This window comes from Apodemus sylvaticus, chromosome 22 (genome assembly GCF_947179515.1).
Source record: "Apodemus sylvaticus chromosome 22, mApoSyl1.1, whole genome shotgun sequence".
Lineage (NCBI taxonomy): Eukaryota > Metazoa > Chordata > Mammalia > Rodentia > Muridae > Apodemus > Apodemus sylvaticus.
In genome coordinates, this window is record NC_067493.1 from 4,147,081 (window position 1) to 4,163,103 (window position 16,023).

Genomic DNA, 16,023 nt, shown 5'->3' on the forward strand with positions numbered 1-16,023 from the left:
GCCAGGTTTGCACTCCCATAGCATTTGTTCCTGTCCTCCAAGAACCTCATCCATCTTCACTCCCACCCAGCACTGGAGGAGGACACACCATTGCAACTGAGGCTGTTCAGCTGCTTTCTCCTCCCCTTTGTTGGCAGTGATCCTGCACTCATCATGACCTGACTTCATAGCTTGCGTTAGAATTCCTCACAGCACTTCCCGTTCTTCTTCTCCTAAAATCAAGGTGGATAACCTGTTATTGACTTGCATGGGCGATATAAGGCTGGCCCATCAGTGGAAGGGTTCCCAGGCTTTTAACATTAAGGAGGGATTTTAGGAAAGAATTGTTTTGCTTTGTAGCCTCATAAAATTCCCTTCCACCATATGATAGATAAGAAACAACCCCGGGAGAAAAGAAGGAAACAGATGACACACACTGTGGAGCACTATTGTGGAGCACACTTGTTAGTCAACACATCTTCCGCAGTGGTAAGGTGGAGAAAAGCCGACAGTTGTGTTAGCACAGGTTCTCTATATCAACATATGTCATAGAGAGAGTGAATTTTTATGTGTATATAGAAAGAAGATTTATTATAATGTTTCACACACAGTTGTCCTCTTCCAATAATAGCTGTCTGCCAAGGGAAACTTCAAAATCAAGGAATTATCTTCTGGTGAAAAGGAGCTGCAATTTCCCTGAGCCCAGCATGAAGCCAGAAAAGGAAACTCTTGTTTCCTAAAGTCACTCTTTAAAGTTAATAACCTGGGCACACTTCCCCTTGTGGGTCAGATTGATGCCTCCACTGCACCTGAGGAATGGGCTATGCAAGCTATTTACCTTGATTACAGGAAGAGGAAGGCAGTGCTGTGAGGAAAGCTCAAGCAAGGTCTGAATTTAGGTCCTGTTAAGTGCAAGGCCATTGCTAACAAGGGGAGGAGCCAGTAGCTGAGTAGCCTGAACTGGAAGAGTGGGATTTCCCCTAGGCCTGGGTGGTGTGAAAGCCCTCTTGCAAGGCAGGCACAAATGCTATGAGAATGAAAACTACTCCTAAGATCTGGAAAAGGTTTCGCCCTGGACTAGAAGTTCCCTTTAACCTTGACGAGTGGTAAGGCTTACTGGCCAATCCAGGCCTCCAGGCACACCTGAAGCCATTCAAAGAAAGAGATAGGATCTTCCGGGAACTTTGCTGCAAGTTCACTGTGGCTGTGCAGGCCAGAATAGCACACTGTTTCCTGATCTGAAATCTGCTGTTCCAGGCTGTGCTGTGAAGGGACATCAGGGAAGCTCTGAAATCGAGACATGGTAAGCACAGGATATCTGCCCACAGTGGGAAGAAACAGGTGGCTGAGCAGTGTGTGCTGGTGTCCTATCAGGGGTTGGATGGGAAACATCAGCTATATGTGATTACGTGTGAGGTTTCTAGTGGTGTTTCTTACTTGGTAAATTAGGCGGTGACCTCTGAATATCTTCCCTATCATGGCTGAATCTTCCCAAATCATTTGGACCATTGGTTTGCTTTTAGAAATATCATGGCTGCATTTTTATTCTGCAGCATGTTTCCAAAACATTTTGTGTTTTGCACTGCACACTGAGAGGGCTGATATAAATCTAATAGGTCAATTTTAACATGTGACTGGTGTTTATTTTGTTTTGTTTTGTTTTCTTTTCTTTTATGTTTTTTGCACTATTCCTATTTCTTTACATGTATAGTGTTTTGAATAGAGTGTGGCAGGGGGACTTTATTTATTTATTTTTTGTTCCAATCTATTTGGTATTTTGGATGCATCTTGTACCTTAATAGGGATCAATGTTTTAATTTAGAAATTATTCATTTAGGATTTCATTAAAACTACATCCTTGTCCTTTGAGCTGATATTCGTCTACTATTACAGTCAATCCTAGTACTTGCTTTTGATATGCTGCAGTGTTTCTGGTTATTTAGTCACAGGAAACTTTTAGACTCCAAATATTTTTTCAACAATAAGTCCATTTATTCTGTTTATCTCCTTTCCTGTTCGGTGTGTGAACCTTGCCTCTATAGTGGTCAATGTGCAGGCAATTTCAATGGCCTGCTCTCAGGGACTTAGCACCTGCTTAAGTCATTACCTGCCTCCATCAGCTGCTGCTGTTGTCAGGTGTGCCTTATATACATGGGGCACTAGATTCAGCTGCTCTCTATATTTGTTCCCTGTTTCTGTTCTCTACACATGCCCCCTCTATAGTCTTTCTCTACTCTCATCACACTCCCTCTGCTCCCTATATGTTTTCCAGTCTTCAGGTCCTCTTGTGTACCTCTGTCCCTTCCTCAGATTCTCACTCCTGTCTTTTCCACAAAACAAAGTCTTTTGTACCAGATCTCTTGCATGCTTTATTTTTTGAGCATCAGCTGTGACAGGACAAACTGGATTACTTGGTGACATATTTCCCTGGCTTATCTTCATTATGTTCCAATGCTGATGTATAAGTGCTTGGGTTTGTGGTGATAATCGGTCTAGATACTGATCTCTGGGTTTGTCTTGTTTAAGTGGTAATTTTATTCCTGAGTTCCTTTTTTGTTGTCTGTATTTTTTACTGGATATTGGCTAAGTGTCAGCCCTTTTACTGACCTGTTTGGTGGGTATGTTCAAAAGGGAATGATTGCTAATGTTGAAAGCTTGAAGAAATGGCAGGCAGGAAGATATGATCTTAGCAATCCACCAGGAGACATAGTCAGGGGAGAGGGAAAGCTGTTGCTGGTGTTTGTACAGTGTTAAGGACAGCTGTGTAAATTGCATGTGGGATAAATGGTGTGATAAATTTTATGGAAAGCCTAGTTTGTCTCCTGGCAGGCATGGCATATAGTTGAAAAAGGAGTGTACATTCCTGTCTACTGGAATAGGAAGGAGTATTCGGTACCATTGTGTATTGGAAAGATAGGACTTGCTTTCTGATTTTAAAATATTTGACTTTCGAGATATTGACTTGAGTATCAGAAGACACTATAGACATTTGAACCATGTAGGAGCTCCTGCAGACTATTAGGGTCACTGCAGACTGAATGCATTTTCATGACAGGATAAACCTGAGCCTATAGCATCCAGGGTCAGAATGGAATTGATTGGGTCCCCTCGGTATCCCCACACCATATGCCTTCAAGTTTCTTCTGGGTTTAGTGCATCCTCTCCCACTGAGGCCAGATATTGGAATATAGTTAAAGGAGAGGCAGCAGCTTTAGGGACAGACCCTGTTCCAGTTGTTGGAGGACCCTCATGAAGATTAACCTGAACTTCTGCTACTTATGTGCCAGGGGCCTTAGTCCAGCCTATGTCTGCTATTTGATTGATGGCTCACTCTGTCTGTCTCGCCAACCTTAAAGGTTCCTTGACTTTGTTAGTGTTCCTCTGCTACATGTGGAGTTCCTACCATCTTAAGGGCCTTCAATCCTTCCCAAACTCTTCCTTAAGCATCTCCAAGGTCCAGCCCATGTTTCACTGTGGTTCTCTGCATCTATTTCAGTCAGCTGCTGGGTGAAGCCTCTCATTGGACATTTATGAAATTCTCCTGTCTTTGAGCATAACATTGTATCCATAATAATGTTAAGGATTGGAGATTGTCCATAAGGTGTGTCTCCAGCTGGGCAAGTTTTCATTGGGCATTCCCTCACTATGTGCTCTAGGTGTGCCCCTGCTTTTCTTTTAAATGGGACAAATTTTGTTCTGTGTGTCTACTGTGCTGTAGTTGAAACTGATCCTTCAGGTATCTTCTCATACCCCATACAGTCAATATTTGGACTCTGTCCCTAAATCACATAAGATGCTTTAGCCCCATCTGCATTTAATGCTATGCTATTTTCAAGCCTGGCGGTTTACTATTTTTTTAAATTTTATTCCTTTGTTTATGTTTTTCAAGACAAAATTTCTCTGTGAATTCCTTCCTGTCTGATAGCCGAAATGGGAACCAAATAAGCCAGCTGACATGGTTGTACACAATAAGGATATGCTTTTATGCAACTTTTAATCCTCATGTTTCACTTTGAAATTTGGCCAAATAGATAGGTTATATTCTATTTCTCAACTTGATATATGTTCATTACATCAATACTACCTGAGCCTTCAGAGTCCTTGGTTCCCAGGTGTATGATGTACTTCCTCACACTTGTGATTCTTTTGAAATGTTTGAATAAATAGTATTTTCCTATGTGTATGAATATGAATTTCATATGTCTCTTCTTTACTGTTGTCATAAGATGGCCTCAGAACTCTTGATCTTGAAGTAATGAATAGATGTTGGTCCCCACGCTTATGTGAGAAACTGACAAATACAATGTGGAAGACCGGTTAGAGCTTTCCACTGCTGAGCTCTCTATCCTGCCCTACATTGCTTATTTATGATCAACATTTATATTACTGTATTTTCGTCTGTTCTTTTGTAACTGTTTAAGCATGCATTCCCTTTTAGCAAAATTTTATTAATTTTATAGTTTAAACTGTTGCACTTCATGCTTCTACAAGATGGATACGGATCTCAAGTGAATGTATAATTCGTTATGGGAAGTTTTAGTATAGAACTCTGAGTTCTCTATCATTTTTATTTCCTTGGTGGATTTTTGTAGGGATTGAGGGTCTTAATATATAACTTTTGATCTCCTAGAACATGATACATACGACATGGTGCCATCCACCTCACTGACATACAACTGTTTGTATGTCTGTGATTGAAGTCATGGGCAAATACATCCAGCTTGCCCATCACTCTTGTAGTTAGTAAATGTTCATACAATTTTTCAGATGTGTGCTCAATGTTGTGGATCTGTTTCTCCTGCATCTCCTTCTTAATTGGCATTTCTCTGGCAAGGCTGTATCCTATACAAAGTGTTCAAAAGCAACACAGGTAAATCTTATAATTAATGCTCCTTCTAAAATGACACAGTGATTGTAAATTCTGAGTCAGAATATAAGTGGAGCAAGTGCCAATATATATGAATATGTTTTTGAAAAAGCGTGTATTCCTTTATATTGATGTTAGTATCATGCTTTGTGTTGTACACATGTATGGGATATTTAGGATGCAGTGACTTTTGATGATGTGCATGTGAAATTCACTGAGGAAGAATGGAATTTGCTGGATCCTTCCCAGAAGAATCTCTACAAAGATGTGATGTTAGAAACCTACCTGAACCTCAAAGCTATAGGTAAGACTCAGTTTTTCTAAAGGAAACAAATGTTTATTGTTTATTGATGGTTTTCTATTATTTTAATTGGGACTAATGAAGACTGAGCTGAATAATTCAATTTTACTAAATTTTTACTCTAACTTTCATGGAGCATTGAAAATTCATAGTACCTTAAATTTTTCCTAATTTCTAATAGTATATCATTCATTTCTCGTCCTGTATTTTAGGCTATAATTGGGAAGACAATCATCTTGAAGAACATTTTCCAAGTAGTAGAAGACAAGAAAGGTAATTTTTATGTGGAAGCTGATACAAATTTGCCTCTGTGGAATTTTTCATATCTGTTGGAATCTCCAACGAAAAGCAAGAGTGTGAAATAACAGTCTTTTAAGCGTAGCTATGATTATAATATTCTTACAAAACCATGTAACTCAAGATCTGATATCTCATTTGTGTATCTATTCAATAAGTAGCTACGTTAGGGCCGTGCTGTGCACCTGACAATCTGTATAGTCTCATAGTACTTAGATATTGCACATTGAATAATGATAAATTGATATCCTAAACTTTCTAGTAAGCAAATTGTCCATAGTAAAATTGGTGATACTCATATTCTTGTAGTAATATGGTTAAGCTTTGTGAGAGGGCATTTTAGGAGAATCAAGAATGTTGTTGTTGAAAAACATTAATCTATAATGCACGTGGTATGAGGAACAAAAATTCAGTCTAAATGCAATGTGGAAATGTTTCATTTGTTTTTCTATTTTTTTTTTAATTAGGTATATCATGTGTCCAATGGATAAAAACCCTGTGAGCACAGGGTTATTGAAAGAAGCAACATAAAATTTTTGTTCTTAAACAATGAGAAGATAGGTAGTATTTTGTCTTTGATAAACATTAGGAATATGATAGACACTTGCGATTAATTGGTTTTGTAGTTTTATGGGGAACATCCCCAAACTCAAAGGGTAGAAAAGCATTATGGGTACGGGGAATTTGGGAATAATTCTGTGTGTCCTGGTTCACAGTAAATGTGATGTAATTCACGCTACAGTTAAAATTATGAATGCAGTCCATGTTATAAAGATCCGAGTTGTTCAAAATTTCTGCAGAAAGCTGCAGTACATCATATAAAAATCACTTTATAAATATGAGCCATGTAATAACCATCACAGGTGTCTTGAAAACTCTTGATGAGGGTGAACACCATGAACATGCAAACTGATAAAACCTTAAGATCTGATGCTTCTTTAACATTAGTCCAAATTGTAAACATATTTCATATTGATTACATGGTTGATCAGCGTAATGAGTGTGGTAAAGATTATACATTTGCTAATTACCGTTGCAGGCATGTAAGAAGTCAGAGTGGAGAGAAAACCTATGAGTGTAATCAATGTGGTAAAGCCTTTGCAAGACCCAGTAAACTCCAATATCCTAAAAGGATACATACTGGAGAGAAACCTTACGAATTTAATCAATGTAGTAAAGCCTTTGTAACACCCAGTCATCTCCAATATCATAAAAGTACACATACTGGAGAGAAACCATATGAATGTAATCAATGCGGAAAAGCCTTTGCAGGTCACAGTGTTCTCAAAAGACATAAACTGATACATACTGGAAAGAAACCTTATGAATGTAATCAATGTTGTAAAGCCTTTACAAGACCCAGTCATCTCCAATATCATAAAAGAACACATACTGGAGAGAAACCTTATGAATGTAATCAATGTGGTAAAGCCTTTACAAGATCCAGTCATCTCCAATATCATAAAAGAACACATACTGGAGAGAAACCTTATAAATGTAATCAATGTGGTAAAGCCTTTGCAAGACCCAGTCATCTCCAGTATCATAAAAGAACACATACCGGAGAGAAACCTTATGAATGTAATCAATGTGGTAAAGCCTTTTCACAACACAGTCATCTTCAAAGACATAAACTGACACATAATGGAGAGAAACTTTATGAATGTAATCAATGTGGTAAAGCCTTTGCAAGACCCAGTCATCTCCAGTATCATAAAAGAACACATACTGGAGAGAAACCCTATGAGTGTAATCAATGTGGTAAAGCCTTTGCACATCACAGTACTTTCCAGTATCATAAAAGAACACATACTGGAGAGAAACCATATGCATGTAATCAATGTGGAAAAGCTTTTTCAGGTAACAGTGTTCTCAAAAGACATAAACTGACACATACTGGAGAGAAACCTTATGAATGTAACCAATGTGGTAAAGGCTTTGCACAGCGCAGTCATCTCCAATATCATAAAAGAACACATACTGGAGAGAAACCTTATGAATGTAATCAATGTGGTAAAGGCTTTGCAAGAGCCAGCCATCTCCAAATTCATAAAAGAACACATTCTGGTAGGAAACCTTATGAATGTAACCAATGTGGTAAAGCCTTTTCACGTCACAGTAATCGCCAAATACATAAGACAACACATACTCAAGAGAAACCTTACTAATATAATCAATGTGGAATAACCCATTCATCTCCACTATGATCAAAGAACACATACCAGACAGAAACCTTATTGATGTAATCAATGTGGTAATGTATATTCATAATAGAGAAATCTGCAAATTCTCTGTGCTGGAAATAAATCTACTGAATATAATCATGAATTAAGTGTGAGTTAGGGGGCTATCATATAAGGAATGCAATAGACATTGGTGCTTGGGATTATTTCCACTCTGGAGATGGTTCTTTTGGATGACTTGGCAAAGAAGATTGCAGCCTTTTATCCTTGTCTAAAGAGTTTCCTCGAGGTTATGTAAAAGACATTGCTTTGACAATGTAAGTCATGAAAATCACCACATAGAATTTGGCCTTACAGTTTTTAACAAGTATAGAAAACTAAGAAATGGAAAATATAAAACATAAGTTTCAAAATGCAAGCCATCATCAGGACATTGAAGGAAGACAAATCCTATGATCAAGGATATTCAATGGTGTTAAAGGAATGGTTCCATTAGGGCAAGATTCCATCCAGCTAAACATAAGGATTTGTAGTTGTATGAATGTGAACTATATCATGTTAGGAATTATTATAACCTGGTTATTGTTTTCATGTGGAGATATGACGATACATGTATGTGTCAAACTGAAAAGGGAACTTGATTGCTATTCTGGGTTTTCATTTTAATATCTGAAAAGAAAAGCTTAGGTCCAGGCATGGTATTGCATGGTTCTTATCCCAGAATTCAGGAGACAGAGCCCTGGAGATCTCTGAGTTCAAGGTTATTCTACTGAGCAAGTTCCAGGACCACCAAGCGTAGGCAATGAAGTTTTTGAAAAATAGAAAGTGGGTAGTGTTTTCTGGGTGAAAAAAAAAAGGTTATGTTCCAGAGATAGTTAAGGTTGGACGTAGTGGTGCAGCTGGACTTGTTCATGTATAAGAATCACCCAAGAGGTACTGGTTTTTAATGCATCAAGTTGTCATGCAGAGCAGCTGAGTCTTGGGATCATTGAGGGATTATAGGAAGGCTATAGGTTAAGCATATTTCTAGCAGAAGAACCCAGCATCTTGAAGATGCAAGTACCATGGGATGAGCATCAAGATCAGCAGGAGCAGGAGAGTGGTGTCAACCAGACCTTAGAGTGATAGAAAGGGCAGAGCTGGAAAAGCGACCCAGTCTCTTTAGAGGACCAGAGATGATCATGTGTGGATCCCAGACATTGAGACAAGAAGCTGTGATATTGAAATTACCTTGGAGACAGACACCACATTTTTGAGATGGTAGAATTGTGTGTTACCAGCTCAGGAAAACTGCTTTAAGGGAATAAAACCACTGAAAGTGAAACAATTGTGCTTCAGTAAACAATGCAGAAAGGAGTTATAGATCAGAAGAATGCTGTGACATCAGACCTGGACTTGCAGAGGTTAGAGATTGCTCAGCTGGCTTTTCATCTTTTTAAGGTACAGGATTTCCTTACAATGACCTTTAGGAACGGTGAAGTTTATACTGTTTATATGAAGACAGATGATGTGGTTTTTGTTTTGGAAAATATACGTGATTGATATTACCTGATTGGGTTAATCTCAGAAGAGTTTTGAACTTTGGACTCTTAACATTTTTGAGACTGCTATAGAGGAAGGGGACATTTGGAGTTCGAGCTCATGTATTCTGCATGTTTAAGTATGAACTCTATACACTCATGTGTTTGATCAATCATATGGGGGCCAGGCAGAGGAATGTGGTAATTTAAATATGCTAAGCTAAGTTAGTGGCATTATGAGGTGGTGTGGCCTGGTTGGAGGAAGTGCATCTCTGTGGGGTTGGTCTTTGAAATTCCTACCAGTGCTGAAGAGACCCCCCTATAAGGTCCCTGGAAGACAGTCTCTTCCGAGCTGCCACTGGATAAAGATGCAGAACTCTCAGCTTCTTCTCCAGCATCGTAAGTGTTTGCATTCCTGCCATTCTTCCTGCTATGATGAAAATGAAATAAACCTCTGATATTTTAAGCCATCCCCAATTAAATGGTTGCTTTTATAGGAGTAGCCTTGATAATTGTGACTTTTCTTAGCAATGAAAATGATAAGACAGAAACACAATGAGTTCTGTTAATTTGGTCAAGACTTTGCACAGGTCTGTAGTCTTCATTTTCATTGAAGAATATGTTTTAGAGAGAAGCTTCATGAACGTGTTTAGTATAATGAAGCCTTTGCATACCTCTATAGTCTTCACCATTACATAACTATTCATACTGGAGAGAAATTCTATGAATATTAGCAATGTGGTAAAGCCTTTATGTTATGAGATTCACTGAGTTACAACACAGTTCTAACAACAGGACCATGCAAATGATAAGAATCTTTTGTAGTCAAATCATTTCTGATTAATGCATCCTAGAATAATATATTAAGAAGCTTGTCTGAATCACTCCATTCCATTCCAATCCCACTGTGAGCCAGAATCTGATATAGATTTCACACCTGAAAATCACAAACATCCATGCTAAGTTAGAGCAATATTTCTCACCAATCAGGATTTTCTTCTGTTGTTACTCTATGTGAAATTATACATATTGTGGGTTTTATGGTTTACCTTATCACAACCAATGGCTCTTTTGTAGTTAGGAACAGGCATTTCATTTTGAGGATTAAAACAAGAATAACAGAAATTAGGATTAGGAACAGTCTTTATGATTCAGGCAATAGAACAAATCATGAAAGCTTGCCAGATATTTTTAAGATGCTGTTCCCCTATGACCTGGGACTTGAACTTAGTTTCAACATATGATTAAATGTACATTAGCAACAAAAAGGCAGTCTTTAGAACAAGTTCTTTTTTTTTTGCTTGTTCCCAACATTTGTGTATCATAAACATCGTTGAATATATAATAGAACATATACTGAAGAAAAATCTTATAATCATGTGATACAATATTTTCACAACGTTTATCTATGAATGCATAAAAATACATCCTGGACAGAATGCTATGAATATGCCAATTGGTAAACAAAGCCTTTGCATGCAGCAGTAGTCTCAGAAACCATAAGAAAATGTCATAATGCAGAGAAAGCTCATAAACATAGTCAATGTGTTAAAGTTTTGTTCATTCTAGTATCTCTATACAAGAGTAAACTCTTTAGCATGTAATTAATCTTTTAAAGCATTTGTATATCATAGTAGTTTTTTAGAACCATCAAGAATACCAAAGTAATTTGTGATTAAAATGTTTCTGGTAAGTTCTTAGCCAACACACCTTTATTTAGTTGCTCTGGGTAATTTATTATGTAGAAACAAATGTGACAAGTGTCAACAATCAATTCAAATTTTATAATATCTCTCTATTTAATTGGCTCTTGCAAACTCATTTTTACATACAAAGGCCACTAATTTTTATTTTCAATTTTAGTTAATCATGTATCCAACAACTTTGCTGACAGTGTTCATCAACTCTAGGAACTGCCTTTGTGAAATTTTTGTCCACTTATACAAACTATCATATCATCTGCAAAGAAGGATATTAGTCCTGCCTTTGTAATTTATATTACCTTCCTCTCCTTTGGTTTTATTGCTCTAGCTAAACTTTTACATAATATATTGAATAGATAGATATAGAGAGAATGAACCACCTTCTCTAGTTTGGGAATTAATGGAATTAATTTGAATTTCTCTCCAGTTAATTTACTGTTGGCTATAGGCTTGGTGACATTTTTATGTTTAGGCATGCCCCTTGTATCTTTAATCACACAAAGACTTTTAACATAATGATTTTATATAGGAATATAATTATCTTTTGATGTGCTTTATATTTTATTTTATATGTTTTGCATATTAAGTATGTTTGCATCTGTGGTTTTAGGTATAATAGGTCTGTAATTCTCTTTTATTGCTTAGTCTTTCCTGACTGGATATATGAGTAATCATGGGTTCAGAAAATAAATTGGCTAATATTTCTTTTGTTTCTATATTGTTGAATACACTGAATTCTTGTTAAAGCCTCTCTGAATGTCTGGTAGGATTCTACCCTAAAACTCATGGACATGGGCTCATAATGGTGGGATATTTGTAATGAATTCAGTTTTCCTAGGTGTCTATGTCTGTTTAAGTTGGTTTTCTTAGTTTTCTTTACTTTTGGTAAGTGGAATCTATTGAGGAAATTATCCTTCTCTTTTATAATTTCCAATTTGATGGAGTTCACCCTTTTAAAAACTGTGTCTTCTACAACTCTCTAGATTTCTTCAATGCATGTTATTTTGTCCTCATTTCATTTTAGGTTTCATTAATTTGGATATTCTTTATATTTTAATAAAGGTTCACGAATCATGTCTAATAAAAAGTTCAAAAGACAACTCCATGTTTCATTGATTTATTTGTGCTGTGAACTTTCTTCTTAGCTCCACTTTCTTTTTCTTTGTGTTCCATATGATTGTACATGTTCCATATTCATTTCCATTGAACTCTAGAAAGTCTCTAATTTCTTCCTCTATTTCTGTGTAGAACCATTTTCTTTAACAAAATTAGTTTGTAGTCAGTTAGATGTTCTCTGTCATCACTTATAACACTGAGACATCAATGGGTTTTTGACTCAGATGACATCTTTTGTCTGATCATAAAGTGTGGTGTCTCCTGGGTCTGGTGCAATCAAGGACATGAGGATCCCAATTTCTAGGGGCCACCCACTGGGCTCTCTTGTTGCTTTCTGGGATGGAGTTTAGTCCTTGCTCATCAGAAGGCTCCTCTCCTTATAAATGGCCCCCGTGGATATGAGAGGTAGCAATGGCACACCAGCCATCTGTGTCTTGACCCTGGGGAAAAGAAAACCTTACCACAATGAGGAGGGCATGCCTAAGTCTATGAACCCACAGGAAGCAGACACATCAGAATGGGAAGTAAGCATTTAAAGAACAAGAAGTGGCTGTGCCACACCCGGAAGTGAATGTAATGTCACAGGAAGGGACTGGCCCTAACCAGAAGTGAGTGTACATCACAGGAAGTGACTCAAATTTAATAGGAAGTGCCCATACTATGGCTGAAAGTGGCCTTCAGTCCCGCAGGAAGTGGCCGGGTCTTGACAGAAAGTGACTGTAACATAACAGGAAGTGGCCATACACTACAGGAAGAGGCTTTCATGACTTTAATGTCCTTTCTTAGCTCTAATGTCTTTTTCAGAGCTGCCAGTTCAGCTTTCTGGGCTGACATTCCTGCCAGGTGTGGTTCTTCCCCATGTGATCTCGGTATTTGACACCACCACTACCCCAGCACTCCTTTGTCCATCCTGAATGAGGAGGTTCCAGGGTGAACCCTGTTACCCCTGCATCAATCTGAGCAGTCATACAGCGGCCCATCCAGTGAGGTGAGGCTCCAGCAGCAGGGCAGCTGAGAAGTTATCCTGGGGACATTCAAGGAGAGAGGCTGGCAATGAATCATTCTGCCATCATCATTAACCAGGACGTCCATTGTTCATCTGTAATCGATCAATAATTGGAAATGAACACAAATCAATCGGGAAGCAGTTTTTTATTGATCAGTATTCAGTCAGTGACCAATCAATTGTCCCCCATGTGCTTCATTGTCCACTAACTGATCAGTCACTTGATTGGTGAGCCATAAGAGACTGCCAGTCGAAGAATAGCCAGTTGTGAGCTGCCAATCAGTCAATTAATCAATGATCAATAAATAGTAACCAATTGATTGATAATTAATCAATGATAAATATTCAACATATGATGAATCAATAGAATCAACAATCAATATAATTAAACAACTGACCATTATTCAATGACTCTTTTCATGGATGATGATTGATCAATGATTCTTTTCTGGACCAAAAAAATGACTACATCAATGACTGATTGGTTGTGAAAGGTCAGTTCATGAATGACTATTGGTTGATTGACTGATGGATTGATCTAAAAGGTCCTACATTTTCATTTGTTTCTGTTGCAACTGGGAAGCCATTTATAAATGGATGAAGAGGTTTATCTTTATGTTTCAGCAAAACTAACTAACTAATGGGATCAGAATCAGACGTCTCACAACATTAAAAGGAAGTCCCTCCAGAGCAGGAAATTCCTTGGCCCTAAACAAGAAGGGCCTCAAATTTAACCAGAAGTCACTCCCACTGGAAGTCCAGCCCTAACAGAAGTCCCTTCTTCCCACAAAGAATTACCGCCAAAAGCTGGTGGGTTTCCATTTTACTTTTAGGGTAACCCTGGTCTTGTGGTGGGGGCACTTTTGATTCTCAGGGCCCCCTTATCTCCTTTTTAGGCATCACTTATGGTCTTCTGATTTGGCCTTGGCTGACAACAGGGTCTTTCCCAGGTCTCCAGTCTGTTGCTCTGTCCTTCCATCTGCGTCTCCTCTGCAGTCTGTCCTCCATTAAATACTCTCTTTGCCACTGTCCTTAAATCTCTTAGACAACTCTTTCCTAACTACTCCACCCTCTGGAGCTTTGTCTTCATAGCTGGTGTTCCCTGACTGACAAAAGCTCAAGTCACTGCTGCCTTTGCTTCTGGTGATTCAGGGTCCATGGGCGTGTATTGTCAAAAATATCTCCATGACCCTGTCTGAAAAAGCTGTAGGGCTTTTATTTTCTCTCTTTTATATTTTCATAAACTCTGGCCAAATTTGTAGGCCATCTTGGGGCTACCTCGAGGCCTGCCAGCATAGCCGGACTGTGGACAAAGGGCCTCCTCTTACCTTCAGTGTTGTTGCAATAACAGTTTGGGTGAGTTAGGGTAATGCAAGCATATTGGGGCCAGTAACCAGCTCATACACCAAACCCAGACACTATTGTGGTTGCCAACAAGTGCTTGCTGACAAGAGCCTGATATAGCTGTCTCCTGAGACTCTCTGCCAGTGCATGACAAACACAGAGGGGGACATTCTCAGCCAGCCATTGAACTGAGCACAGGGTCCCCAATGGAGGAGCTAGAGAAAGGACCCAAAGAACTGAAGGTGTTTGCAGTCCCATAGGAGAAACAACAATATGAACCAACCAGTAACCCCAGAGCTCCCAGGGACTAAACCACCAACCGAAGAGTACACATGGAGGGACCCATGGCTCCAGCCACATGGGTAACAGAGGATGGCCTGGTTGGACATCCATGAGAGGAGAGGCCCTTGGACCCATGAAGGCTCATTGCCCCAGGGTAGGGGAATACCAGGTCAGGGAAGCAGGAGTGGGTAGGTTAGTGAGCATGGGGAGGGGGGATGGGATAAAGGGATTAAGCTGGGGTGTGAGCCAGTGGAGAGCTTTCCTGGCACACGTGAGACCCTGGGGCTCATTCCCAGAGCAGATTTTAAAAGAAAAGGGAAGAACCTAGCAGGACAGAGTTAAGTGAAGGGGAGCCCAAATATAAAGTCCTTGAGAAGGGAAGAGAAGCAACTCGACAAGCCAGAAGGGAGGCTGCGGAACAGGCCACCTCCAGATGGTCAGCCATCTCTCTAAACAATCCCTTTCCTCCATCAGAAATCAGAGCTGCAGTTACTCATTAACGTTCGTCCTTCCCTCTTCCTCCCTGCTTTAGGTCAGCAGCAAAGAGAGCATTGGAGGAGATGATTTAGTAAGGCTTCGGTCTGGAAGCTAACTCCAGACAGGGCTCACCTTGAAAACCACCTGGGCAAGAACTAGAGGGACCTTAGTGCCCAGTCCCCCAGCCCGAATGACTTTACAAAGGCCACCTGCAATGAAAGGCAGCAGCCAGAATCTGAGCCCTCAACAGAGTGGGACATCATTCCCGACTCTCACAAGCATGACGAGAAATGGCAAAACCCAAGCCCCAGAAGCCGCAGCCCATCAGTCAGGACAAACTTCCTGTCTGCTAAGCCCTTCACAAGGTCTCTCTCACTCAGCGTGTCAACACAGATGTGCAGAAGGAAGCCTCAGTCACCTGGCTGAGAAAGGCATGATGTCAGAAGCTGTCTGTCTGTCCAGGGTGACACAAGTCTCCTGGGAAGGTCCCTTCCACATGCAGCCTATGAGGTCCAACAGGAGCACGACAACAGGATCTGGGATGGGGCTCTGCCCAGGAAAACCATCCTTTGTTCCTAAGTCCTTAAGAGCGGGCACCACAGGGCTGCAGGCCAGGGAAGAAGGAGAAGGACTTAAAAATGGGAGTACACACCTGTAATCCCAACATTCAGATAGCAGAAGCTGCTGGATCTCTGTTAGTTCATGGCCAGCCTGGTCTATATAGGGAGTTACAGGTCACCCAGAGCTAACCCACCCCACTCCAAAACACATGAGAGCTCCTGATTTTTGTCTGAGTCCTTTCGGTGAGTCCTGCAGGAGGTTGATTCCCAGGGGCTGATAAGAAATTGCCTAGGTCAGCAGATGTCAAGGTGCAGAGAGTTCCTGGGCTAGACCATGTTCTATCCTCCACAAGAAAGAGAACTTCAGCCTTAGCCACTGTTCCTGTGA

General features: G+C 39.7%; 1 protein-coding gene across 1 annotated transcript in view; it reads left to right on the plus strand.

Moving 5' to 3' along the window:
- Nucleotides 1–5,029: 5,029 nt before the first annotated feature.
- LOC127672663 (zinc finger protein 431-like) overlaps nt 5,030–16,023 on the plus strand; it is a gene marked incomplete at its 5' end in the record, with an annotated part of 42,094 nt that continues 31,100 nt past the window's right edge. The window contains 4 exons of the mRNA XM_052167964.1: nt 5,030–5,150; nt 5,360–5,420; nt 6,484–7,058; nt 7,128–7,562. Of these exons, the coding sequence (XP_052023924.1) occupies nt 5,030–5,150; nt 5,360–5,420; nt 6,484–7,058; nt 7,128–7,562 (1,192 nt within the window). The remainder of the gene's footprint in view (nt 5,151–5,359; nt 5,421–6,483; nt 7,059–7,127; nt 7,563–16,023) is intronic.